At 42.9% G+C, this 25,294-nt stretch overlaps 4 protein-coding genes across 4 annotated transcripts in view; 2 read left to right on the top strand and 2 right to left on the bottom strand.

Annotated features, from left to right (window-relative positions):
* Positions 1-3,654: 3,654 nt before the first annotated feature.
* On the bottom strand, positions 3,655-7,133 carry MRPL30 (mitochondrial ribosomal protein L30; the record flags this gene model as incomplete). Its single annotated transcript, XM_082000562.1, has 5 exons — positions 3,655-3,787; positions 3,876-3,949; positions 4,771-4,917; positions 6,519-6,599; positions 7,083-7,133. The coding sequence occupies 5 exons, from the start codon at positions 7,131-7,133 to the stop codon at positions 3,655-3,657; spliced, it is 486 nt and encodes a 161-aa protein (XP_081856688.1).
* A 207-nt stretch (positions 7,134-7,340) lies between these two features.
* Positions 7,341-9,835, top strand: MITD1 (microtubule interacting and trafficking domain containing 1; the record flags this gene model as incomplete). Its single annotated transcript, XM_082000278.1, has 7 exons — positions 7,341-7,494; positions 7,743-7,844; positions 7,968-8,104; positions 8,292-8,378; positions 9,140-9,255; positions 9,592-9,652; positions 9,740-9,835. The coding sequence occupies 7 exons, from the start codon at positions 7,341-7,343 to the stop codon at positions 9,833-9,835; spliced, it is 753 nt and encodes a 250-aa protein (XP_081856404.1).
* A 4,411-nt stretch (positions 9,836-14,246) lies between these two features.
* LIPT1 (lipoyltransferase 1) lies at positions 14,247-15,368 on the bottom strand (the record flags this gene model as incomplete). Its single annotated transcript, XM_082002606.1, has 1 exon — positions 14,247-15,368. One exon carries the CDS (start codon positions 15,366-15,368, stop codon positions 14,247-14,249), a length of 1,122 nt encoding a protein of 373 aa, XP_081858732.1.
* A 600-nt stretch (positions 15,369-15,968) lies between these two features.
* The window catches only part of TSGA10 (testis specific 10), a gene marked incomplete at both ends in the record, with an annotated part of 39,448 nt that continues 30,122 nt past the window's right edge, over positions 15,969-25,294 (top strand). Inside the window, 2 exon segments of the mRNA XM_082014317.1 lie at positions 15,969-16,130; positions 24,901-25,118. Of these exon segments, the coding sequence (XP_081870443.1) occupies positions 15,969-16,130; positions 24,901-25,118 (380 nt within the window).

Below are 25,294 nucleotides of genomic sequence, written 5' to 3'. Positions count from 1 at the left end.
CTGTCCTTAACTATTTTTTTTTTGCCCTAGATACTACTTAATTTTAGCCTTTACAGTTGCAAATAACCTGTAAAACTCAAGCTGCTGTAATGAATACTTCTACTGAAGCTACATACTAGCTTCAATGCAGGGTCTGGCATAAGAATATGCACATTCCATCACATTTTTAAAATGGCATGTTCATGCACAATAAACATCCTTTTATTCAATCATATAGTAAAGCTTTTGGGGATCCTCAGCTTCAGAGTTGTTGGGTTCATTCAGCCATTTTAAGACACAGAGTAGAAAAGTAAGTGGTTTAGAGTGGTTAAAAAGAACCTTCAAGCACATCACTAGGGGCTAAAGGAGAGATAACAAAGAGCATCGGGGGCTGTTGTTTGTTTGTTTTAAATATGGTTGTTATAGCTAGCATTTTGTACCTGTGATTAAAAATGTCCTGATGCTATTATTAGAATTCTATTGATCTACTCATGCTACAGTATTGATTACCAAATCTGAAACAGTAAGTCATCCTGCAACAGAGCTATAGCACAGAAATAAAAGTTTACTCTTAAAACAGTACATTTCTACATTGCTACCACATATTGCACCAAAGATTTGTTTCAATATACTTGAAATGCTACAGCAGGTAGACATGGCAAATGGTTCCTACCCCAGAAGCAAGTTCAGTGTGAGCCAGCTGTGTGCCCAAGCCACCAAGGCAGCTAAGGTTACCCTGGGCTGTATGAATAGAAGCACAGCTTGACCGAGGGAAGGGATTACACACCTATGCTAAGCAGTTGTGAGACCACATCTACAGTAGCGTCCAGTTTTGGGCCCCCTGACACAAGAAAGAACAATTAAGTAGAGCAAGGTCAGCAGAGAGCCACCGAAGTGGCTGGGGCTGCAGGACTTGCATCATGAGAAGGGACAGGTTCAGGTGGACCTAACAGCAGCCCCACCATACCTACCTGTGAGGGATAATTGAGCAGATAGAGCCAGGCTGGCTCCTCATGGTACTGCAAGGTGGGAAGAGAAGTGACAACAGGCATAAGCTGATAGAAGAGAGGTTCAGACTGGATACAAGACTGTATTCTGCATATAATCCATTCCTCATGAAGACAGCCAGGCAGCAGAGCAGGCTGCCCACAAAGCCTGAGCTGTCCCTGCCCTCAGAGGTGTACAAGACCCAACTGGACCGGAACAACCTGGTCTGACCTCAGCACTGGCTCTGCATTGAGCAGGTTGGACTAGAGACCTGCGAGGTACCTTCCGACCAGAATTTTGCTGTCATCTTAAGTCAGCCTGTTTGTTCCCTGCACAAAAAGGCAGTCTCTCTCACCTGTGCTTCATGAAGATTTACATGAAGCATTTATAATGCTCCATTAATGAAAGAATGTGGACATATACTGTGTTTGTGCACCCTGTTGGGTCAGGTTTTAGACCTGAGAGCAAATCTTTAGAGAACGTATGCTTATACAGAGAAGGTTTGGGATAGCAAATTGACTGTATGACAATTGTGACCCTGGACAAAATACCATTTCAGAAACACTTAAACTTACACATATATTAAAAATTTTAAGAAAATACAACTTCCTTTTTCATAAAAACTGCCAGCCTGTCAATTAAAGACAGCTGTAAACATCTCTTGCAGCTAAATCTTACACAGAAATAACAGGTACTATCTAAAGCATTTTCCCTTTTCTGCACTTGGAAAGCAGTTATTAGCTATGCTCTAACTTAGGCAGTTTATCACACACTTTTTAAGCTGTGCACAGAACCAAGCAAGCTTGTTCATTAACACATTCTTTCCGGTTCACATTGAAGTACTTTTGAAGGTTGTAGCGTCTGTACAGTGTGATGAACCCATATGCATTACACATACCGCGTATGACAGAACTAACAGTGCTCCCTCTGTTGGAGATTCACCAGGCTGCAGTGCCATGCACACAAATCCTGAACGTGCTTGGTAAGGCTGAGCGATCCTGGGACATAAGGATGTGTACGAAGCCTCGTACAAGACTTATATTTGCTATCCCTCAGCAACAAGACCCATTTGCCTAATTTTCTGGGCCCTAGTACTTGTGCCATCTCTTTTAAGCATGCCCTGCACCTTGGATGTACTACACATGTCATTCAAAAGGGCTGAAATTTCAGCTTTACAAAGTGCCTTGCTGTGGGAACATGGTCAACACCACACAGACTGCCATTATAACACACTGCAGCACAAGACACTATGCAGATTCTGCAAGGAAGGAGGGAAGGAAGAAAAGCAACATTCATTTATCTGCTTTACTTTCTCCTTGCGATTCTATATACGTCAGACTGACACCAGTATTTTCTGTGTCCTTCCAGCTACAGCCTGTATCTTCTTAGGAAATTGAGGTTTTTCAGCTCAATTTTGCGTTTCTGCCTTTGGCCTGTTCATAGGAGCCATTACAGTCTTCAATGCCACTACAACAGCCTATCCTTTTTTTTTTTTTTTTCCTCCTGCACACAGTGCCTCCAGATTATGTCCCTCTACTGACAGGTCTACTCCTTTGAACTCCTGCTGGTGTTGACTCTTCTCTGCAAGCATGCGGAAAGGATAAACATCAATTTTCAGCGACTGTATCCCTCTGATGTTCTCACAACATACGGTCATTAAGATTAACTCCTCTACAGTGTGTCTAGCATGGGGGAGGCTCACCGTGTGTTAGACTGTGGAATTTATGCTCCCTGGAATGAAAACTACTTAATCATTTGATACAACAGCGGCTTCATAACTTTGGCCACAATACTTAAAACAGTAAATAAAAATATGCATGCAGTAATGTTCAAGATTCTACAGTAAAAGGTGTTATTTTTTAATGCAGCCCATAATTACTAACTTGCATCAAAGAGGTATGCTTCAGGGTCTTCAGAGTTCTAAAGTTTGCAATTTTAGAACAGGAAAAGCATCAACTTTCACATAGACTGCAGCTCTTAGACTACTATTATTAAACATTTAGGATCAAGGAATATGCATGAAGTAAGATAGCATGTTTCCTGAAAGACAAATTATGCAACCTACCAAGACATGAATCACTCCTCCTGTTACTCCCAAATGGGGAGTTCAGGTACTTTTTAAGCTACAAAGGAGGCCACATGACAGACTGTTTGCTAAGGAACAAGCGTGAGATCTGGATGACCAAGTTAAGTCACCCAAACGACTACCTCAATCACATGACACTCTTGATGGACAGCTAGTCAATTCTCATGTAACTGGTAAACAGAGGGCTTTTCAATTCCAGTTCCTTCCTTCGCATAGTAAATGTGAAGTCATGCACCATCATTGTAAACCTTTACTGTTAGCTGGGAAATGTCCTCACCATCATTATTTAGACCTATTCTACTCAGTTCCCTGATTATCTGACTATTTATAAAGTTCTCTAATAGCTAGCCATAAACTACAGTAATCTAGCCACAAAGTTAAAACATGAGGAAAGAAAGCCTATCATCCATTTAATGTTTCAGGCAAACATTACCGATACTGAATTTTATATTTGTACAGATGTAATCCTTCTTTAAGCATCAGTGTCAGTCCTGTCACTCAAACCAGACAGGGTAAGAATTAAGCTTACATTTCATACACAAACTCTTAACTCAAGCGTTAAATTATTTATTTTTATAAAGTACAAATCCAACCAGCACACCTTATGGCTTAATTTCTTTCTGCTTCACAGGTTTCAGACGCCGTTTAATGACAAGCTCTCCATTGCTTGTAAGAAAGGTGTCCGACATTTCCTCTTCTGTTGGCAATCCATAAGGCAGTTTCAGTGGCTGTATTCTACAGGCAAAAGAGTTTGCTTAGTGAAGTCCTACAACTAGTAGAGAGTTACATTAAGTGTTTCAAATTGAACAAATAGTTAACAAACCTTATCAGATGTTTAACAACTTTCAGTTTGGAATTCACAGAAGGGATATTTTTGTGCAGTTTCGGCTGATGTGCCTATTCAAAGGATAGAACAGGTTTTACAAACACATTGCCAAAACCCACATCTCTGTTCACTGAACTTTTCACACTATCAGTAAAAATAAAAGCCACATTTGCAAATATAAGATTTAGAGAAATGTCATGCATCAAGAACATACATAAAAATATGAAATCAAAACTTGATCAAATTCGATTCCAGTAAAATGACAAATTCAGCTTTATTCCCATTATCAATATATCCAAATTTCTTGCAGCTGTTAAAAACACTAAATGTAAATACAAGAGTTTAGGGGTAAGACTGCTTGCTTCAGTTAGATCTTAAATTGATCAAGCACACATTTTTTCTCTGTAATATAACAGTGACTAGATGAATCTTTGCACAATGTGCATCTGGTCTAAAAAATGTGGATAAACACATCTTTGACACAAACTCTTAAGAGTCATGGATTTGGAAGCCTTTTCATTAATAAACAAGTCTTATTTGCCTACCTGCAATATCTGAATAATATGACCCACACAGAAAATGGAATTAAAAGTATTTACAAAGCTATTTTTATTACTTTAGCAGAATTCTCAAGGTGAAGTTCTCCTCAGGCATGCAAAGCAATACCATACAGTGATATTCTGAATTCCCACTAAAAGGGCATTTGCCACTAACGTTCCTCTCAGCTCTTGAACACACCACCAATTTCTCAATTACATTTATAACAGCTGTAAAGCAATCCAACTTCTGTGACTGCAAAACTGAGGTACTTAAAAAAATCCATCACCTTAATTCTACCCTATGTTTCCACATTTCCGATGTACACAGTAAGTATAAAGAACAAAAATCATACTTTATCCAGTCCAAGATCACGTATTATCTTCTTTTCCCAATATGGGCGACCAACTACACATTTTATTCTAGTAACAATGTGGATTTTGTGGGGCTGCTCAGGATCACCTCCATACTTTTCATGATCTCCAGGCCGTGGCTGAAATACCTAGAAGAAGTTGTTCACAAAAACAAGGATTTTCTCCTAAATATCTGAATTATTATTATTTACAAGCAACTAAAACATACCTCGATCTTGGTAAACATTCCTACATGTTTAAATACCTTTCTTTTCAGAAGGTCAAAGCACCAACAAGTGACCTCATTATAACATTAAGTCAAACATATTTTTATAATGGTTTGCTGATGAATACATTAACTCTTGAGTTTAGCCATACAACTGCCTAGAAATACATGGACAACGCTCTATACCAGCACAGCACTTAATTCACATGCAGCTCATTGAAGAAACTCTGCTAAGCCTCTGAATGATTTAAGGCTTTAAGAATGATTTTAAGGAACAGAGTCAGCTGACACTAGACAGTAACTTGCAGAAAGATAAGCTAAAAAAGTAAATGTAAAAATGTACCATGTAAGTCAAGCTTCCCATCACTTTGGCTTTAGTTATTTATTGAATAGAATACTTCAGTTGGAAGGGACCTACAACAACCACCTAGTCCAACTGCTTGACCAATTCAGGGCTGACCAAAAGTTAGTAAGGGCATTGTCCAAGTGCCTCTTAAACACTGACAGGCTTGGTGCATCAACCACCTCTTGAGGAAGCCTGTCCAGCGTTTGACCACCCTCTTGGTAAAAAAATGCTTCCTAATGTCCAGTCTAAACCTTCCCTGATGCAGCTCTGAGCCATTCCCATGCATCCAGTCACTGGATACCAGGGAGAAGAGATCAGCACCTCTCTTTCCACTTTCCCTCCTCAGGAAGCTGTGGAGAGCAATGAGGTTGCCCCTCAGCCTCCTTTTCTCCAAACCATCCAAGCCCAAAGTTCTTAGCTGCTCCTCAGAGGACATTCCTTCCAGCCCTTTCACCTCACACCAATGCTCCTCTGGATGCATTCAAGGATCCTTCTTACACTGTGGGGCCCAGAACTGCACACAGGACTCAAGGTGAGGCTGTACCAATGCTGAATACAGGGGGTAACCACCTCTCTTGACCAGCTGGTTATGCTGTGTTTGATGCACCCCAGGATGCATTTTGCCCTCTTGGCTGCCACAGCACACTGCTGACCCACACCGAGCTGGCTGTCGACCAGCACACCCAGATGCCTTTCTGCAGGGCTGCTCTCCAGCCTCTCCTCTCCCAATTTATGCTTGTGCCTAGCATTACTCCATCCTAGCTGCAGAACCCAGCACTTCAACTTGTTAAATTTCATCCTATCAATCATAGTCCAATGCTCCAACCTATCTAAATCCCTCTGCAAGGCCTCTCATCCCTCAAGAGAGTCGACAGCACCTCCCAGTTTGGTCTCATCAGCAAACTTGCTGATGGTGCATTCAATTCATGCATCCAGATTGTTGATAAATATATTGAACAGAACTGGTCCCAGGAATGAGCCCTGAGGAACACCACTGGTGACCAGTCACCAATCAGACATAATCCCATTCACTGCAGTCCTTTGAGCCCTGCCCTTCAGTCAATTCTTCACTCGGTGCACACTGAACCTGCCCATGTTACAGTCTCTAGAAATCTGCCATGCCACAGAAAGCACAGAATTAAGCTGTTTTGCAGTTATGCATGTACTATAGCACATACCGAGTCTGGAATTCTTGACCTGGTAAAGAGACAGCGAGCCCACGCTGAGGACACCATCCCCTCCATCCTCTTCCCCAGCATCTGCAAAGACAGCAGGACATAATTTGACCAGACTGTCCTTATAGCTCTTAATACTTGCAAACAGATTATACAGTCACTCAAATTCAGATCGGGTGACCATATAATCCGCGTTTATTACAACTCTCGGTGGTTAAAGAACAGACTGTGCTGACACCGCGCGCCCACAGGCTCCTCGGCCTTCCCAACGGCCGCGCTCTCCTCTCAGGGGAGGCGCCGAGCGGGCCCCGCGACGGTTGCCGCCCCGAGGGGGTGAAGCCCGCAGCAGCGAGGGCTTGGCCCCTTGCGCCACCCGTAACCGCCCCCTCTCAGCGGCGGCTGCGGGGCGGCGGCAAGGCCGCTGCAGGGCGCCGACAGGGCCACTCTCCGCTACCCTTCCCCGCTTAGCGGGGGAGGTCCCCCGCCGCCGCAGGCGGAGCGCTACAGCCAGAGGCGCGGCGCCAGTGCCGCGTCGCGCCCGAATCAAGCCCCAGCCGGAGCCACCACCTTCCAAGCAGCTGCCTGCCCTAGGCCTCCTCGACCCGCCGCCACCGCCATCTCGTTGCACAACCTTTCGGCCAGGCACCAACACCGCAGCACTTCAGTTCCGCGCCGGCGGAAGGACAACGGTGAGACACAGCCCCTTTCCCTCCTCCTCCGCTTCGGTTTCTATTATCCTGGCGGCGGGTGAGGAAGCGCGCATGCGCACTCCCACCTGCAGCCCGCCTGGTGGTGGTCCCTGTCCGCGTCCCCGCTGCGGCGCCCATGTCGCGATCGGGCGGCGATGGCACCGCCGCACTGGAGCGGGCCGGGGCGGAGACGGTGAAGCGAGCGGTGGAGCTGGACCTGGCGTCTCGGTTCCAGGAGTCGCTGGTGTGCTACCAGGAGGGCATCGACCTCCTGCTGCAGGTGGTGAAAGGTACCGGGCGGCGGCCGGGCGAGGGGCGGTTTGGCAGCAGTTTACTACAGCCGTTGGGACGGTTAGTTGTTAAATACACCCCGGCTCTGTCGGAGGCCGCCGGCCGGGGGTGGTTTCGAGGAGAGACGAGTGCTTGCCGCCGAGGGCCGGCCCCGGTCCCCGCGGTCGCCTCACGGGGAGGGAGAGGGAAGCAGACAGTCTCTTCCCCCGCCTCGAGGAGAACGGGCCCGTGTGCTTGTCATTCACAGCCACGAAAGATGAGGCAAAAAAGCACCGTTACCGGCAGAAAATATCCGAGTACATGACCAGAGCTGAAGACATTAAAAAACACATTGAAAAAGAGAAACAAGGTATGGATCTGCGATGTACCCGTTCACATTTAAATACCTGGTTTTATGTGAATGTTTTATGGATGAGGTGGTTAACACAAGAATTATGTCATGATCTTTACTGAAAAAGAGACTTCTTTTCAGATGGCAAATACCATAAGCAAATCAGGATAGAGGAAAATGCAACAGGTTTCGGCTACAAACAGCTTTTCCAAGAGTACCTTACTGAGATTGTTTCTGAAGTTTGGGTGGAGGATCCATACATTAGGCATGTTCATCAGGCAAGTAGACATTCAGTGTAACTGAGAGATGTAACTGAGCAACCTGATCTAGTTGGACATGTCCCTGCCCATGGCAGGGGGGTTGGAACTAGATGATAACTTTAAGGTCCCTTCCAACCAAAACCATTCTATGTTTCTATGATACTAAGAACATTTCAAGTTACTAAATTAAATAAAACTTTTACAGTTGTATAACTTCCTACGATTCTGCGAGATGCTAGTTAAAGGGCCATGCAACGTGAAAACAATCCACCTCCTCACTTCCTATGATGAAGTAAGTGTCTAGGTTTTGGTTTCTGTTTCCCCATACTCAGGTGATAACACATGAAAAAAAAAATATATATATAAATTTTATGTTACAATACAGATTTGTTCTTATTTACCAGTGCCTGTTAGACTGAGGCTCTGATGCCTTCAGCAGAAAACACAGATTAAGAGAAAAATAAATGTGATAGTTGAACGTAAGGAATTTTATAAATTCAGTTTTCTGATAACTCTTAAGAAATTCTTGGTAAGCAGGATCTTAAATGAAGAATACATTTTTGTGCAAGTTTTATTGTGAAAAATGTCATCAAAACCAAAGCATCTATTGAGATACATTTTTTTTTCTCTTCCAACAGCTGTATGTGGTTGTGATTTTTGAGGCTAAAACTTTTTTTTGATGAGCTAAAACTTCTCAAACTATCATTGCATTTATTTTGTCTCAAATAGTAATTCATATCTAGTTTGAAAGGGCTGAGAGTGAGCTCCTTCTCCACATCCCTTAGCAAGTGTACCTGTAATCTGTCTGCTTTTTATCCTGTCTTTGAAACTGCAAATCTGCCTTCATCCAAGTTATTTTTCTTTTGGTTTAAGTTATTACTAAAAAGGTTTTTGTTGGTGAGTTTAGGAAGAGGTGACCAGAAGTAGAATATATTGTTATATTTTTATGGTTATATATGTATACTTTAATTATTTTATTTATTTATTTATTTATTATTATTATTTATATATTTATGGTGCTATATTATGGTTATGTATTTTTACTTTTAACAGGGTAGTGGGAGGAGTCAGCAGATAAGTGGCTTGAATGAAATACAAGAATCATTGAGGAATTATGGAGTAACACTGAATATTTCATTTTCATCTTCAATACATGATCGAGAAATCAGGTGGGTGATATAAAAAATCAGTGAATGCCAGTTCTTTGAAGTCAAGCTACTTAACCCTAACTTTTGAGACAATTTCTAATTACGGCTGTAGTTAACAGAGTGGAAGGCAGTGGCCCTCACTGGATAAATTCAGCCCTCCGTAGTTTCATGTGTTCTAACTGTGAACATAATAGTAGTTGTCTCTATACAGAAGAGTGTCTTCCATGGTTCATACAGGTGTCAGCTGCACTAGGAAAGAATTGTGATTGAAACAAGGAGCTTGTATGTCATGTGGATGTAACTATTTTTTTTATTCAACATACTCAGAGTATTCAAATTTGTGAATTTTTAAAGCAGATTCAACAATGGATGGATGATTAAGATTGGAAGAGGTCTTGATTATTTTAAGAAACCACAGGTAAGAATGCTTTGACCTTTTTAATTAACTTACACTGTAGAAGAGCTCATTCTATGCTCACTGTCTCAATTCTGTTAACTTCTGCAGGGTCGTTTCAGCATTGGATACTGTGACTTTGACTTGCGACCTTGTCATGAAACAACAGTGGATGTCTTTCATACTAAACATACAAAGAAAATGTGATCAGATGTGACTGCTTTTAATGACTGTTTTTATAAGCATAAAGATGTAAGACTGGAAGATGCCGCTTGACTCCAGCTGTCCACCCTCAGAAGCAGCTCTTCTAAGTACTTAGTCCAGCACAGCTTTTTTATAATCTATAGGTTTAATTATATTTGAGATTTTTCAGTCTGAGAAAACACAACTGTACAATTCCTGTACTGTACTTCTCCCATAATCATAATTAGTACAATCCGTGTTTAAATTTGATCTTTATTTCATAACAGACCCTCAATACTGTCTCTCAAAGGCCTCTTTACTGTCATGTCTATTTTTACTATTAATTTTGTCTTGAGCAAATTTTGGTTTCTTTATCTTTAATTGACCACCTCACAGACATTTGAAGCTGGGCTGCCACATGTCCTCTTTTATAAGCAGCCTTATTTATTTCCTTTAATTCCTGTATTCTAGTCATGACTGCTGTTCTGCTGTGTTTTGGTCAATCCTGTAATACCTGATTTCACAGACTTTACTAGTAACCCCGAATTTAACATTCCATTTTCCAAGCTGCTTGCATACAAACATCCTAGTGTTCAGCATACAGACATTTTAGGGTTGTCTTATATGTCTCTGCATGATGGGTTTTGGGCTGGAAAGGATGCAAACAGCTGTATTCTTTTCCCTATCACTCCTATCCATTCTTTTATTCCGTGATGTATGGTCATATACCTGATTTCCATCCTTTGCAGTAGGTGTGAAAAGGTTGTATGATCCTCTCCCATTCTTTTTCCTTGACTTCCAAGTTTAATGTCCTTCCAGCTAGTCATGCCAGTCTGAACTGCAGCATGCTATTTCCCTGCTACTAAGATAGTCCCCTAAAAAAATAATTGATTTTTAAATTCTTCCAAAAGTTGGATACCCTGAAGCTTTCTTGTTAATAATGATTCTAAGGAATATGCTAATTGGAAAAAAAAAAGACAGAATCTTTTCTTGACTTCCCTTCATCCTCTGGAAAGCAGAAGGTATTGCTTGAGCTGCTGCTTCTTTTTCTCCTAATACAAGGGTTCTTGATCACTGTCAGCAAGAATCTGGCAAAGTCTTATGTTGCGACATGAAGAACAGGCAGTGGCCTCTTCTGCAGGTCCCATCAAAATCTTTTCTGCCTCAGGACTGATAGGGGCCTTATGCTTTCTGCATATTGTATTACAATATGCCTCCATGGTTCTACTAGCATGTTCATTGCTAGAACTTCTTCTCTCTCCTGTGTTTCTTTTTCCTGATGACTGGTGTATTCCATTATCCTTTTTTTATTATTTGCTTCATTCTTCTTTCACCTTCTGTCATCTAATGCTGCTGTTCTTTTAGTCTTGCCTCTAACACAACAAACGTATTCCACAGCTATCAAGAAGAAACAGAGCTGGTCTTTGCCTTGTTCTCTGGGTCACAGTTTGCCAATGGTCTGCCGCCTTTATCCTTTCGCAAAATAATGTCTCTGCTTTCTGGTGTTACTCAGCAAAAAGAATAACATACGTGCCATAGCAGCTGTACGCTACCAGTCAGTCCCCCCAAACATTCCATAGAAACTCCCTGGCTTGCTGCTGTGATACTAAGTTTCTGGTCAATGTAATCAGTTTTATTCAGTTGTGTATTAATATATGCCTATTTTTGATGGGAATAAAGGTTATTTTTTATTATTTGTAGTTTTAGTCATCTGTTTGAATTCTTCTCTGTACTACATAGGGTAATTCAAGGAAGCTGGGTAATGCCTTATAGGTCAGCCATATCTGGGAGAAGGTTCACTGTAAATACAGTAAGCTTCCCAAATGTGAAGCTTTCTATCTTTTAACCTAGTCTAGCAATTTCAAATATACATGGGCAAAGTAAAAAGCCACCTTAAATATTTTAAATCAACTTTAAATCTTAATACTTAATTGGAAATTAAAATAAAATTTTATCTTTATGCTTCTGCATCTTGTAATACAATATGCCTCCCTGTTCTAGTAGTAAGCCCCACTGATGTGGTCCCCTACAAATACCACAAGAGGCAAGCATGGTCTTCCCTCTCTTGCCTGGTCATCGCTAGAATTTTTTTCTCTTTTTTTCTAATTAGACTGTAATTCAGTAGCTAAGACTATGGCTTTTCTTGTAGATCTCATGGATATACAGTATCTGTACATGCATATAACTAAGCCTTTCGCAACGCACCAGTTGGCACTGCACTGCAATTTTCACCTATAAACCCTTTATCTCTGAATAGTTCCTTTCACTGTCAGTAGGAACACCAGGTATGAACAGGAATGGGCGTCAATGTATGGGGAAAAAAAAATTATGAGCAATCTAAGACTATGGTTCCGCTACCATTTTAGTGACACCAGGCCATGTTCTTCTGCACTGCCACTTGTGCTTATGTAGTCAGTTCATTGCCTGGATTGTGCAGCCAGGACTATCCCTCCTGGCATCATCTGTGGAGATGAGCTTAAGCTTCCCCGCTGGAGTCAGCTAAGTGTCGTTCAGTCCTGCAGTCTGACTTCCAGCCCAAGCCAAGGGCTGGATTCACCCCCATTGACTGCTCTCCTTGGCTAAAGGTAGGTCGCTTCTGCCATGTGATTTCCTCCTACTGAGTGCTAGTCAACCAGACATCTTTTAAAGATGACAGTGTGCAAGTAACACAATATAGCACCTCACAGGCCTTTGCAGGCCTCATTCCTTGAGAAGTATTTGCAGAGAACAGTCTTGTTGCACGATTTAATTAGCAAAGAAATGAAGTATTCACAAAAGGATATACTGCCTCGGGCTTCCTAATCTGACTGTCTAGATCCTCCTCAACTGAAGAATTTCAGCTGCTGCTGTTACTTACCACATTCTGCTTATTTGACAGTTTGGTGAAGAATAAATTGTCACCTAGCAGAATATGAACTCTGTAACTGCCTTACTTCAGCAGAGATCCTATCAGCAGATGTCTCTGCTGCTCTGTGTTCTCTCCTATACCAATAAACTGCTGCTGTTTTCATAGAATCATAGAACAGTTTGGGTTGGAAGGGACCTTTAAAGGTCATCTAGTCCAACCCCCCTACAATAAGCAGTGACATCTTCAACTAGATCAGGTTGCTGAGAGCCTCATCCAACCTGACCTGGAATGTTGCCAGGGATGGGGCATCTACCACCTCTCTGGGCAACCTGTACCACTGTTTCACCACCTTCATTGTCAAAAATTTATTCCTTCTATCTAGTCTAAATCTACCCTCTTTTAGTTTAAAACCATTACCACTTATCACAACAGGCACTGCTAAAATGTTTGTCCCCATTTTTCTTACAAGCCCCGTTTAAGTACCGGAAGGCTGCAGTAAGAGCCTTCTCTTCTCCAGGTTGAACAACCCCAACTCTCCCAGCCTGTCCTCACAGGAGAGGTGTTCCAGCCCTCTGATCATTTTGGTGGCCCTCCTCTGGACCTGCTCCAACAAGTCCATGTCTTTCCTGTGCTGAGGGGTCCATAGCTGGATGCAGGACCAGCTACTTTCCTAATGTTACTTTATACTGAGCTATTATTTTCATTTAACATGAAAACTATCATTTTCAGGTCACCATTGCCTTTCAGTAGCAAATTTTCTCCTAGGTTGTAATATAAGGAATCTATTTCTTCTACATCTGTATTTGCAAGTGTATTTCCTGACGTAGAAATGTTTCCACTTCTAGCTTGGATACCAGTACCTATGGCAGCAGTGACTCCCAGCGTTGTGCCAGGCAATGCAGCTCCCAAGGACCTACGGCCTCCCACCCTCACCACGTAACAACCCTCCCCCCCCAAACTTCCTAATCCTTCCTCCCCTGTTTGCACATGCATGGACAAAAGCCCTAATCCAGGGTGGAACTGCTGGACTGCTCTACTACACAACAGCTTAGCTTACTACCATTCTTGTAAGGTGGGAGAGGGTCACCAGCACTCTCCAAGAAAGGACTTTCAACCAGAAACCAGGGGGACATCCCTCTCCACACAGCTCAGGGGCTGAAACGTGGCCTTTGAGCTACTATCTGCAAGCCATGCGATACAGGCTGGGGGATCCAGCGCAGCAGCACAGCGGCAGCTTCCCATCTACCCCATCCCATTCGTGTCAGCCATTTGTACCTTCTCTGCTGCAGAGCCAGTCTGGGATGCTGCCACCATTCTCCCTGGTTTAAGCAGCGACTATGTCTGTCAGCATGGAATGATACAGGGCTGCAGCCTATTGCAGTGGTTTACATCCTACAGTCTGGGAACCTTGGGTGCAGGCAGTGTGAAATTTTGTTGCCAGTAGGTAATATTAACCCAAAGCACAAGATTAAACAGTTTTAATGACTAATAAATGAGAAAGAATCATCCTGTAGAAACGAATGTTTTGTTTTCAATAAATTAACTTAAAAAGCAGCAGAAATTTAGCTTACATTTTCAAAATGCAAGTCACATTAACATTTTCATATTTTCACATAGCAGATTCCACCTGCAATGCAACTCATCATCTTGTGGACACACTCTGAGTAACGTTGTTGCTAGTGCAGTGGTTTCATTTGGGCAAAACTTACTGCCAGTAAGGCTCTTCACCAGTTCACTGCACAGTGCAGGTGGCAGCCACTGCTCCGGCAGATCAATGTTACAGGCTTCAATCCTTCCATGCTTTACATCCATATCTACTTTAACATCAAGAACTGAATCTTTATGGACCATCTTAAAACAAGTGCTAACGCTGAACTTTGGTGTCTTTCCATACACCCATTCCCAGGTTTGTAGTTCTTCAGTTTTATTATTAATTCCAGGAAGCACAGTCTCATCAGCTGGATTTATTAAGGTGATACGATGATCTATTTGGTGTTGCATCGCATATTCTTCAGCAATGGCATCCAGGAGCATCTCACAAGTTAAACTAGGATCCTCTTCAAGGAGATTTTTCACTAAGGCAGGCACGCTAGGAGTGGCATTGCTTTTTAGCCCTTTGTAAGGACTCTTTAGCACGGAAGATAAAACAAACTTATCTGCGCTACAGAGTAAGGTACAGTGGTGATAAGCAGTTGCCCTTCCCAGCTTTGCAGCAGTACCTGAGATTTTGTATTTCCCGTCTAGCAAGATGTCATATCTGTCAGTGACATGGACATCTAACTGGGGGCGCAAGGTTTTCAGTGCCTTCACAACTAGTTTTAGGTTTTCCATTCGTTCATATTTTTTTCTGGTTGTAAAGAAAGTCAAATTGATATTGCCTAAATCATGGTAGACTGTCCCTCCTCCACTTCTCCTCCTGGCTAGTTTTATTTTTTTTTCCCTCAACAGCCTGAGGTTGCATTCCTGCCAGGGATTCTGATGTCTCCCTATTACCACAGCAGGGGAATTTCTCCAAAGGAAAAGAACTTGTCTATTCTCTAAATTCATGTGGTCATGGATCCAGTCTTCCACAGCTAGATTTTGGTAAACATCATTAGAAATAGACTGGATAACAAGGCCTCCACTAGTTGTGCTTCTGAAGCCAGCTTTTGGAGTCCTGAGGACACAGGATAACTGAAGGAAGTTCTTTAATGATGAGCGCAGTACCATGTTTTTAATAAATGGACAGTAGATGGAAAGAATACTTGATCTAGTAAAGCTGAATGTGGCAAGTACACAACCTGCTGTTGTAACAGAAACAAACTGCTAGTGGTAGTCATGATGCAGTCATGCTCTTCCCAAAGCAGCAACACTCCTCAGTGGGTGTGAGTTACATGGCATGTTTCTCCTCTTGAAACTAATGATGCCGTTCAAACCCTGATGTGTTCTTAAGACGAAAGAGTTAAGGGGTTGTCAGAGCAGATCCTCCTCACAGCCCTCAGTGCCTAAAAGACGAAAGGAAGAAACAGAATTAGGCTGTGTATTTCCCCTCGCTCAATACAGTCTTGCCAATACAATCTTACTTCGTGTATTTTGCTAAACTTACATTTTAGCAGTCCAGTTTTATGATTTTTTTCCCCATTGATTTGATAAGAAAAAACAGGTGCAACAAGTTCATGAGCTTATTGGGTCAGTGACGAGCCAGCCAGGCGAGCCTCGGTGACGAGCCTCGAAAGGCGAGGCAAGCCCCGCGGAGTTACCGCGGGCGGTACCGTGCGCTGCCGTCCCGGGCGCCATTTCGCTCTTGGCGCGGGTGTTCCCTCAGCCACGATGACTCCCCTCAACCGCCAGCTCTCATCGTGCGGCGACCCGCTCGGACGGCTGCCGGCCCCGACCCCCTCCCACGGGGCTACACCGAGGCGACGGACCCCCTGCCCGCCGCCGCAACGGCCACGCCTGCACGCGCGGGGCGCAAGCCAGTACTCACAGCGGGTAGGCGCCCATGCGCGCGCAAGGCCGTTAGCGGGCTGCGGAGCGCCTTCCGGTTCCCGAGGTTAGAGGTGCAGGGGGCGGGCGCGCGGCCGGCCGGCGGGCATGCGCGCACCGCGGGATTTGCCTGCCCAGCGGGTCACCGCCGCGGCCCGGGATGAACCCGGGGAGGGGTGTTAGGAAGTTCTGCTCCCCGCTGATGGCGGAGGGCTGTCAGCGGGTTTTTCTGCTCGGGTGAGAGCTGAGGGGAGCGGGTGTCCCCACGGTGACGCCGCAGCCAGGAGGTGGTAACGGCTGGGGAAAGCTGAGGAGAAGAGAGAATGATCCGCTGCTGGGCAACGTGCAGCTAAGGAAGTTAAGACTCGTCAGCCTGGTAAAAAAAACAACCAAAATAACACCACAAAAAAAACCAACAAGAACTCATAAGGCTCCTGCGGTAAGAGATTGTAAAATGGTAAGTGGTATTAAAGAAAGTACGTCCGTGTTGATCTGTACTGCCTCTCCCAAAACGGTGCCTCTCCCAAAACGGTAACTGTGAAGCATCGGATCATGCCAGCAAAAGGCAGATGCACGGGGGACAAACCGGGTGATTCTTCGTGCAAGACCTAGCCGTGCAGTTCCTCGCCACAACATGTTCTGGATGCTAGAAGCTTTCGTGGGTTCAAAGGGACACTGCAAGAAGTTAACACAAATGCACAGAGCATTGTCGAATACATAGAAACTATCCGTGGCGTTTGTGAAGATACAGAAACTAAATGATAGCATAATTCATTAGCAAGCTGGAAACAGACGAAGACTAGATAATTAAAGACGTATCACATGCAGCAGATTGTCTTCAGATTTGCATGGGTTTGAACGGTTCTTCAAATCTACCGAACCTTAGCTATAACTCTTCTTCAAGAGCTGTTGTCTGCATTTACACTGTGGGCCAACGCTCAGCTCTACATGTTGGAGCTTTTATCCACAGTAGTATCCATGTGGGCAAACATGTGCTGTATACCTCGTCTCATTCCTCCTCAATATTTGAGTCCCAAGACATGAAGGAATTATAGAGAAAAAGGGTGGGACAATGGGTTGTGATAGTTCACATAGACTATTCCTCTTGAAGAGGAACAGTTACAGGTAATTTTTCTTCTTCCCAGTTGTAGGTTTAGGTGGTTTAGGAAGAAACACTGAGTCGATATTCAGGTGAAACAGTGAAATTATTTGAGGAAGCAATTTGGCTTTGGGTATGTGATTGGGTGTTCATGTATTTGCTTTGTCAATAAAGAAAACCACTTATGATGCAGCCTGAATTGCCTTTACCTTCTGACTGAAGAAACAGTACTAGAACAGCTATATTCCCTGAAAGGTGAAGGTGAAAAGAAGGTGTATAAAGGGTGTGAAAGGCTTACAAGATTAAAGATGTGAGCTTGGGGTTGTTTCCTTCTGAAGAACTGGATCATTAAGAGCATGACAGTTCCTTACCAAACTGTGAGAAGAAATGTGTGGGTGTAGTAAGAAGCCATCACCAGATGTGTGCTAATGGTGATCCGTGGGAGAAACAGACTCTAAAAAGAGCCTGACGTGATGTGTGCCCCAGCACTTGGCAGGTTGTATTGTCACATTAAAAAAAGTTGGGAATTATTTTAAGCAGTTTGAAATGGGCATAACTTGTTGCTAAACTAGACCGGTCATGACCTTTCACTGGGGTGACTTATTCTGTAATGCATAGAGTAAAAAGCATGTGGGCTTCGATTGTCCATAAAAGTGTGCTGATTCAGTGTTGTAAATATTGGAAAATCAACTTTTGAGGCAGTTGGCAAAATGCAAAAGTGAACCTGGGCACATTAACGCTGGTCAGAGGAAGCGAAATGCATCTTGTGGGACTTCTGATGTTACTAGAAAAACAAAATGTGGGACCCTTTGTTTCCATTCTGGCACTTGACTGTCGGAAATTTGCAATGTGTCATTTTGCCACGGGGTGTCACTAAAAACATGCTGTGAGCTGTTACACTCCGTCTTCTCCCACCTGAAAACTTGGGGCCTAACCAAGGCAACTCTCTGTTCCCTTAATTAGAACCAGAATTTGCTAAAAAATGTAAAGTGTGCCGAATACTTGGTGGACGGGTAAAAATGTCAAGGGTCTGTCTCTGATATGCTGAAGGATAAAATACATGTGCAACGATCAATACCTTTCCTGAGAAGTGGCTATTGTTGAAGACAAGATAATTAGAAATATTCTGGCAACAAGCAAAAAGTATGAATTTATAAATACACACCGTGATTTCTTTATCTGTTCACTCAGTCTAGTGAGGGCTGCATCATGTAGGAAGCTGCGAGATTTGGAGGGCAAGGTTAAGGTAAGAGAGGTAGTGCAAAGCTATACTAATGCCATCATCCTCTGTGGACCTAAGTAATAACCTTTCTGGATTGGACTTCTAAAATTTCTTATATCTCAACTACTATTGTATAAATCAGATATCTGCAAAATACAGCAATTAATATTTTTGCTTTTGAAAACAATCCTGTGTATGATTTTCATTCTTTCTTTGATCAACAAAGCTTTGTTTGGTACACAAAAAGCAAAGCAATAGCTCTGCACGACATTAACCAGCACTAACATATAAGACAGAACGCAACATATGTCACTTAGAGAAAACCATAGACATATGAGAACAAAACCAATTAAAAATATATAATTTCACTTCTAAAATTAATTTTCATGAAGAATAACTTTGGTAAAGTTATTAAAACCTGAAATGCTCCTTTCACATCTCTTTTGGAGATAAAAAAGATAATGCAGAGTATTCTCTGATGATTTCCATCATATCAAAATCAGAAAGTAAGACTTGTAAGAAATCCAGGATGGGGAGAAGAAAAAAGACTTCTCTTGCTCTCTTTCTAGAAGGTAAAATCTTTCAATTTCTTCTCCCTTTTTGGGTGGGGATCATACTTCAGAGGTATTACTCACTCCTAATCTCCAAAAAGGTGAGCTCTATCCATGAATGTTTAATAGTGGCATTAAGCAAAATGCCCCCAAAACCCCCCAGTCATTTACCCAGCACTGTCTCCAGAATATGAAATCTGTGCTAATACGTAACAGGGACAAGAGTACCTTTTCTCTGGTTTCTTGGCTTGGCTTTGGGACTACCAAAAGTAGCAACCTCTTCCAAAGACTGTTTATACCTATGCCAGACACGAGTAGGTAATAGGAGTCATAGGATTCACACAGGCTCCTTACCCTTTTCTCATCACTTTCTGCAAAGGTGCCAGTCTTCTTGTCCCTGTCTGTGCTATTCCAAGAAGAGATGTGCAGCTAGTGGTGCTGTGAATAAGAACTCCTACCCTGGGATGTAAGAAAACATAAGAAGTAACATCTTTCATGTGATTTTGTTATTGGAATAAAGAAAAATATAATTATCCTTGTAATACCTTGACATTTTAACTTTACATTGTTTGTAAACTGGTTAATATGTAGTCCCAGCATTAAAAAATAGGAATGAGTTCAGACTGGGGTTTATCGTATGTGGGAGGCTAATGCTTGACACTGTCAAGACACAAGTGTAATGTTGAAAGTAGTGTTTATTCTGGACAACACAACTGGCACATATATTTTACAAATAAATACATAAATTGGATGGGTTTTGGGTAGAAGATAATGTTTAATTGAAGGAAGGCTGTTTTCACAAGATGAAGTCTTTCTTACCTAATACTTGTTTTGTTCTTGTAAAGCCAAAGTGATTGTATAGCAATTGTTGGAGTTTTCATCTGTCTCCTTGGATATTAGTTTCAGAAAGAGATGAACATAATGAGAGTAGAGGTGTTCAGGTGAGCTTTCTGAGCTCACTGTCTGTCCCGGGTGGCCAGCTGTGGCAGTTTTAGAATACCCATCTTCTCTCCTGGGGCTGGTCTGACAAGGCACGGCTGCTTGGCTTTGTCTCTGAAATCTTCTTCACCTGTAAGCATCGCTCATGCTGCCTTTCCCTGTCTTCCTCTGAGGCTTTCGGATTAATCAGGGGTGTGGCCTATGCTGCATATGTGCTGGTGGGCCCAGGGAGTTTTGACTTAAAGGTAGTTAAGGGTGCTTTACAACTAAAGAATTGCACTCAAACCAGCAATGGGAGGTATTGTTGCATATGTCAGAGTATGCCAATCTGTGATATTCATGCACCTCCCTGTTTCCATTCCAAAATAGCTATGAAGAATTGAACTGTTATTTGAGGAATTCATCTTTTTTTTCCATCAGGGTCTGCACAGAACAATATGTCACTTGAGAAGGGGCTTGGCTTAGCTTCCCCCCCAACACAAAAGCCATTCAAAAAGATATAGTAGCAACCAGTCACTCAATAGTCATTGGTATTTAAAACCAAGAAGAGATATGAGCACCTTTTCTTGACTTTTAGTAATGTTTATTGAGGAACTACGCTATAAGTTATAAACCTGATATCTGAAAGTTTTTCATAGATAGGAGTTACTCAAAAACCTCCCAAGATGAAACCAAGTAGAGAAATAATTAAAATTTCTATGAAGGCAGTGCTCATAAATATTTATATCAGAATTATTGGAAAAAGGGTTTTGCTGATCATTTTGTACAAGATTTTGGAGTACATTTTTTTTATGATTTTTAGGATTATTTCTAGGTTTTGCCTCTAGCATTTCAGTCATACGCACCTGTAAGGACAACAGGTATTATGATCACCTTTGAAAGCAAGATTAAAGGCGATAAAAGTACAGAGACGGCATGCTTGCTACACAGAGCTGCTTAGCTAAGCTGTTGTGCTGGTGCTGCACCAGAGGTTGGTACGTCCATCACAGCTGCTTGGTTTCTCTCCTGCAGAACTCCCAGCCCAAGAAAGTGGGGAAGCCTCAGGGGAAAGGGCAATATTGTGAGAATGTAATGCTAACGGATAGCTTTTCCGTCAGGGGGAGAGCTGGAGTCGAGGTTTCTACGGCTCTTCACGACCATCCAGACTAGCCAAGGCTTTCACTCAGCTACCTGGAAGAAGATGAGCCACTTCCCGCCTTAGCCGTGCTCCCGCTGTGGAGAGCTCGGCCCCACCGCGGCCGCGGGGAGGCGAGGGGCTGCCTGCTGGCGCAGAGAGCGGCGGGCTGTCCCCAGGCCTGAGGCGACAGCCTTGCAGAGGCGTGGGGCCGCGCCCCGGGCAGGCGAATGACAGCGCACAGCAACCCCTGCCCGCCGCCTCCTGCCTCCCTTCGGCAGGCTGAGAGGGGCGGTTGGAAGCGTGCGGCAGCCCGCTGGCCGTTGCCAGGCGCCCAGGGAACGCGGAGCGAGGCGGCCGCTGAGGCGCGCCCCGCCCCCGCGGACCGGAGCGGCGGGCGCGCGGAGAGCTCGCCGAAAGCGCGAGCGGCAGCGGGTAAGTGAGCGGAGTCCGGCGGCGGCAACCGCGGGTGCCTCACCTGGCCCCGGCAGCAGCCATGAGCGGAGAGTCGCCCCAGGGTAGAGACCGGCGGGACTCGCCTCGGCGCCCCGCCCGGCTCTTCTGTCAGCCCGGGGGTCGGTGCGGGGCGGGGGGTGTGCGCCGAGCGGGCGGGGGTGAGGGCGTTTCAGGTACTGGTGCCGCGGAGGACGAGGAGGAAAGGAGCATCATAAATGGTTAATTGCTGAACTACCTGGAATGCAAAAACAGTCAAAACTGGACTTAATCAGTCCAACAAGTTTACTAACTCTGAATTCTTTTGATCATGGCCTGCTGCAAGTGTCGTTAGTGCTGTGTGGAGCTTAGAGTGGGCCTGACGTGAAGCTTCATCCCAGTTGCACTGTTGCAGTTCAGAGGATGGTGGTGAAATGTGTCAACAGCGGTAGTTAAATCTTAGCGTTTTATGGCAAGCATCAATAATAGCCATTTTAGGATATATAAATATTATCATGTTTTTCAAAAAGTGCTCTTTCACAAGTTGAGGAAAAGTAGTATTGTGAGTGAGCAAATGCTATGTATTCTATCTGTATTTTTGATACAATAGTACCTCAATAGTACTGGTACCTTCAGTACCTCAATGCTCAGCGAGGTACTGAAGGAACCAATAGCTTGTAAATTACTCTGATTTGTTCTCTTCCCTTTCTGGAAAGACTGGGGCAATGCATGTAACTGGAGAAAGCTGTAAGTCTCTCTTTCAGAGAGAACAGAATATTTAGGATGGGATTCACCTCATCTCATTCGATGTGTCAACGATGATGATGACTGTAATAGAGATGTCTGGGCTGTCTGTATTGCCAGAGATACTTCTAGGGCATGATTAGTTTTAGGATGAATGCCTAAAATAAATCACAGGAATCTCTTTCTAGAAATGCCTCTTTGTAGATACACAAAATTAAGTCAGCTTACTCCTAAACAAAACTATCACTTATAGTGGTGCTTAAAAGCACTTTGAGGCTGATGGTCAGACTGATGCTTGGTGGCAGAGATTTGATTTAGATAAAGATGAATGTGGTACAGAAATAACTCACCGAACCAGCTGCCCTAAATTTCCTTGAAACTCTTGAATCTGAGCATGGAGAGAAACTGTTGTGGTCATGCTCATGGTGAGAACTTCCTGCTGGTGGCTAACTGAATATTCATATTCTGTTAGACCTGTCGGCTAATTCCCGTATCACAAGAAGAGCAGATTGTCAGGCATTGAATAGCACTGTCTTGCTGTGGCTTGTTCATCTTTCACTGAGGGACTCATTCCAGCGACCCTACTTTATCATAGTTATTCTGAGAAAGCTGCCAGGGACCGCTCTATCTTTCTCTTCCTTCTTGTATTTCAAAGTGTTTGTGGATTTGCGAGGAAACATTAAGCATCAGTGCTGCGAGTTGATGATAACTACCTCTGCATCCCTATGTTCAGCTGAATTGAACGGGATTTGAACACTTACAAATGTTCCCGGCCGTGCTCTATATTTGAGAGGATGCTGATAGATAGAGATAATTCATAAGTTATGTCTATGTTTCTTATTATCATGTATTTCCTTTATTTTTATATAGCTGAACTACAAAAGGATGCTTTTCTGCATCCTTCTGCGCCTAGGAAGTTAAATGGTAGCGTTCTCCCCCCCAGTTTATACTGCTGCAACAAGCTGTCATGAGTTAGAGCAGAATGCAGTGACATTACAGGAGCAAAGGTTGTTTGTACTTCATGATTTTTTATGGCTGTGTTTTTTTGATAGTATGGTATTGGTTTTGGAGTCTATAAAGCCCTAAATGATAATATTGCTTACAGACCGCTTTCATTGTGTAGCACTGTGAGAACAATTGTGATTAGTCAAGGTGCTCAAATCATAATTCTTGTCTGTATAAAGCAGAGTAAATTGCTAAAATGATATTTTCCATTAAGAACCCTTAATTTTGTAGTGTAAATATGGTATCTCTGAGTGCTTGCCATAACATTCTTTGTTATCCAAAGGAGGGGGGAATCCTAGAATCATTTAGGTTGGAAAAGACCCTTCAGAAATGATACAGGTTGGCTGTATGGAGCAACAAAACCACTTTTCATGTAGTCAGTTACTTGAGGCTTGTGGGTGTAGATGTGACTCAGACTTCAGTTTGGTCATCTTAAGCGTTGTTTGTACATTCAGATGCAGAGTAGGATTTAGCCTCTCTGCCCTTCATTAGCACTCTGCTTCCCACCACGTAAAGCAGGCATTGTTGTGAACTTCCTCTAGTAATAGCAGAGCTGCATTCTCCCCAAATTTTATAACTTAATGAAAGTGCAGGAATCCCAAAACACAGATGTACAGATGCTGTCTCTACTGCCCTTTGTGGATGCTTTCTGTGGTGTGGTGGCGTTTTTTTGTGTTTTGTTTTGTGGGTTTTTTTAAACTACTTTTCCACTCAACCAATCTATAATTGTTATGTTTTCAGGTTTATAACTGTGCTTTGTTATTAATTTGGTAGCATTAGCTGGATCAGGCTTGATGAAAACATAAAAATAAAATTACAATGAAGATAAATTCATAATTTTGCTACTTCTTCTGTTCAATGAGTATACAAATATATTAGGAGAGTCAGTGAAAAAATTAACTACTACAGAATGTCACAGGACAGAGCCCACCCTGAAAGCTTTTTGTCACAAAGCGTCTTTCAGGTCTTCCTAAATAATCCAAAATGTATTTTTGTGCACTGCTAGCAGTACCTGAAGAAAACTCTCAGACTATTAGAATCAAGTGAACCTCACAGAATTCAGTATTCAGTGATACTGATTTCTCATGCGTTACAAGATCAGCCTGTGCAAGCAAAGGAGTTTCTGCATTGCACTGTATCCTTATCTTGATTAGGCCTTACAAAAAGGCCATATAATACTTTTCTAAAAAGACAACATTGTTTCAGGGGAATTCTTAATCTTATATTGATTAATTGATGAATTTGTATTAATTGATCTGCTACATTTCTGCTGGCCTTTGTGAAGTACATGTGAAGGATATGGGCCCAACTCAAAGAGGATGATGGAAGGTCATTCCTGAGATCTAAGAGATCCATAGTGAGTAACTGTTGGAAACTTGAAACCAGGCCTGGAGAGAGATTTCCTCTCACAGTACTGTGGGAGGATAACTGTAGTGGCAAGCCGAGCTTGAGATAGTTTTTAGCATAAATGTTAAGGATCAAATTCTCCATTGTTCAGACCCCTTCAAACTCAAACTGTTCAAAATGGTGCTAGTAGTGTGCTTATTTTTCATTTGTGAATAATGTATACTGATTTTGTTTGTTAAGCATAAATTACTGCTTTCTATGAAATACTCCCTGCAAATCCTTGAAGATGAAGTAAAATACTTTTTTTCTCCTTGTCCTTATAGACTGAAGATCTGAAGAAGATAAACCATGAGCTAAGGCAACGTGTCATACAACTGCTTGGTACGAAGCAAGTGGTGGAAAGTCAAGTGGATAGATTCACCTGCAAAGATGATCATCTGTGTAAACAACTTGCTGTAATTGGCAAACTATCTGAGCAGATGCAAAAAGAATTGCTGTTGAATACTGCTGATAAGGAGCTTGAGGAAGCAAAGGTATCTACGTATTAGAAGTAATACTGTGCAGTGATATTTTAAGGTTGTTTGCTAATATTATGGGGGGTGGTTTGGGGTGGGTTTTTTGACCTTTTGGACTGAATTTCTAGCTTTCATCTCTGCTTTGAAGTATATTTGCTGGGATGAAGGAGGCGTATGTTCTGGCCACTGGTATTTTTCAAGT

This window comes from Phaethon aethereus (genome assembly GCF_964289735.1).
Source record: "Phaethon aethereus genome assembly, chromosome: 1".
In the NCBI taxonomy this organism is placed as follows: domain Eukaryota; kingdom Metazoa; phylum Chordata; class Aves; order Phaethontiformes; family Phaethontidae; genus Phaethon; species Phaethon aethereus.
This window is presented reverse-complemented; position numbering and strand designations above follow the sequence as displayed.